Genomic DNA, 2447 nt, shown 5'->3' on the forward strand with positions numbered 1-2447 from the left:
ACAACTTACTTAGTGAGTTCCCCCCACTGAGGATTTTTCCTATGCGTTAAAAATCGTAGACGAATTACACTACCTTTATTTGAGATATAGCATTTCCCATTGCAACGGGAACGTCCGCCTCAATTAGCATATCATAATCGTTCATCGCATCTCCGATACATGCAAGGCAAGCATCTAACTTCATCCGTATTATAATAACTTGAACCAAAGATACTCATTACATCCATATTTCTCCTTCAAAACTTTCACGCCTAATCCTTTGCTGACTCCTCGCGGAACGATATCCATTGCCATCGAAACCGACTGTGCAGCCACACAACCCATACATCTGGTCAAACGGAAGAGCGTCATGTTCTCGATCGAAAGGTCCCCGGTTCAAATCTACCATGATTACTTTGCAAAATCCTCCAACCTTTTACTCATGTCTTCCGCCATCGGATCTACCAGCGACATCACATGCATCTAGAAAGAGAAGAAAAATCGAAAGTTCCATAAAAACTATAACTTCTTACCACATGAATTGGCAAATTTTCTCTTCGAATCTTTTCCAACATTTTTTCATACGATCCACACTCCTCCGGTATCGGATCGCCAAACCTGAGCAAGAATCACCTAAAATTTTTCCAGCGCCATACCATCCATCGCTCACTTCTTGTAAACATCTACCACCCTATTATCCTCGTAGGGAGCCAATACGCGATCTCCACTATAACACAAAAGCATCACAGATTCGTCGTCTTTCAGTAGGGCAACTGTACCGACTATCTGCACAGGAAAAACTCTATCATAGAGTACGTTGGAGTTTCACCCGTGATATGAAAAACGCTTGTGGAAAAAATATTTCACGACTACTGCATACCGCAAATTTCGCGTTTCTCACAGAGTATTACGTCACTTCACGTAAAACCGGTGAAACTCCCTTGATCTCACAGTTGGTTTGAATCAGTGCTGGAGTACATGCTTGCTTCCCTCAGCTGCGCTCAAAGGTTTCCAAAGCTATATAGTCAGATTCTTCACTCATAGAAGAGTATAAATAGTCATTAGTTAATTATTAATAGTCATTATTGAATATCATCATTTAATAGTCATTTTTGACTCAGGGTAGAAGCGTATAAAAACCAACACGAATTCCTTCTTGTCACTAACACACGTAGTTGCCCAAGTGCATAGTGAGGATGGTCCCCGATAAACTAGACTATGCTATCACTACAATATTCGAAGCCACTTCTGCTACTGTGTCGAAAATTCACGATGGCAATGCAAGAGAGTATTGTTCACCAACGGAGCCGCCTGAGATTTTGGCCAATTCTTAGCGCTCGACCTTCTTATTTTTCATGATACTTTACTTTTCTGCCGTTATTTTTCATTTTATAATTCAATGTTCCAGGAAACTGTAGCCCCTTCAAACTATCACTGAAACGATAAAGGTCACGTACTGTACCATCTCAGTGAACCAGGATTATGAGTGGCTTATCCGAAAATTTTCAATAACTCACCGAAATTTTTGAAAGGTTGAAAACTGCTCAACTACATGTGTTGCTGACCATATGAAAATTTTGGGAAATTCTCATTAGTTTCTGTACACTCCTACCTAAATTCGTATATAAACTCCTACTATCAGTTTTAAGAAACTCCTGAACTCAGCTGGAAAGAGCGAGCATATATTCCTTCAACCAAGCTTTATTATTACATCAGCGATATCATGTTTCTTTTCAGCAGCCACTGCTCCTGTATGGTCATAGATAACGGAACCGTTGAGGTAAATTCCTGGACGAGAATATCTGCAGAAAAATACAGCATGCCGGGATAGAACCTGCGACCTCTTACAAATCAATGCCAGATCGCCCAAACAGTCTGCTAGTTGAAGCTCGGCATCTCCCTGTAGCCGGAACCACCGGACCTACGTAATGACGATGTTACAAAATTACGGTATGACATTATTACACCCATTCTGATCGGCTCTAATAATAGCATTTAGTGTTACGTCCGGTATGGTATGAAATGGAGATACTAAAGTGCCATCCATGTCAGCACATATGAGATCAACTTCACTCAAATCCACACATGACGACTCCTCCATCGATACTAAAGTCGGCTTCTGATTATCAGCAGATTCTGGCATTATGATGACGATGAACAAGGATCCGCTGAAAATGGTCAGTCACCTGCAGGCGATTCAAAATGGAGTGGTATGAAAAATGTGACACATATTTACTACACACAGGGTGTGAACTAAGCTCCACCACATACTCTACAGTGATATCTTGAGCCGATAATAGTGACAAATCTGTATAAAAATGATATCAAAACTCCCAGGGTGGGCAGTATCTGTCTTTCACGGGAGATTACACTCAGTTATAAAACAACGGAGTTTCACCTGTTTTACGTGAAGTGGCGTCGTAAAACTCGGTGAATAGCGCGATATTCGCGATGATATGCAATAGTCG

General features: G+C 41.0%; 1 protein-coding gene across 1 annotated transcript; it reads right to left on the reverse strand.

Moving 5' to 3' along the window:
* Positions 1–64: 64 nt before the first annotated feature.
* Positions 65–1900, reverse strand: Pmar_PMAR026421 (conserved hypothetical protein; the record flags this gene model as incomplete). The annotated part of the gene is made up of 7 exons (XM_002771902.1): positions 65–174; positions 222–328; positions 395–462; positions 513–597; positions 650–765; positions 1691–1781; positions 1828–1900. Coding segments are annotated over 7 exons (650 nt in total), but the record flags the coding sequence as incomplete, so codon positions are not given.
* Between the last annotated feature and the right edge of the window lie 547 nt (positions 1901–2447).

The sequence above is a fragment of the Perkinsus marinus genome (genome assembly GCF_000006405.1).
Source record: "Perkinsus marinus ATCC 50983 genomic scaffold scf_1104296962358, whole genome shotgun sequence".
Classification (NCBI taxonomy): domain Eukaryota; phylum Perkinsozoa; order Perkinsida; family Perkinsidae; genus Perkinsus; species Perkinsus marinus.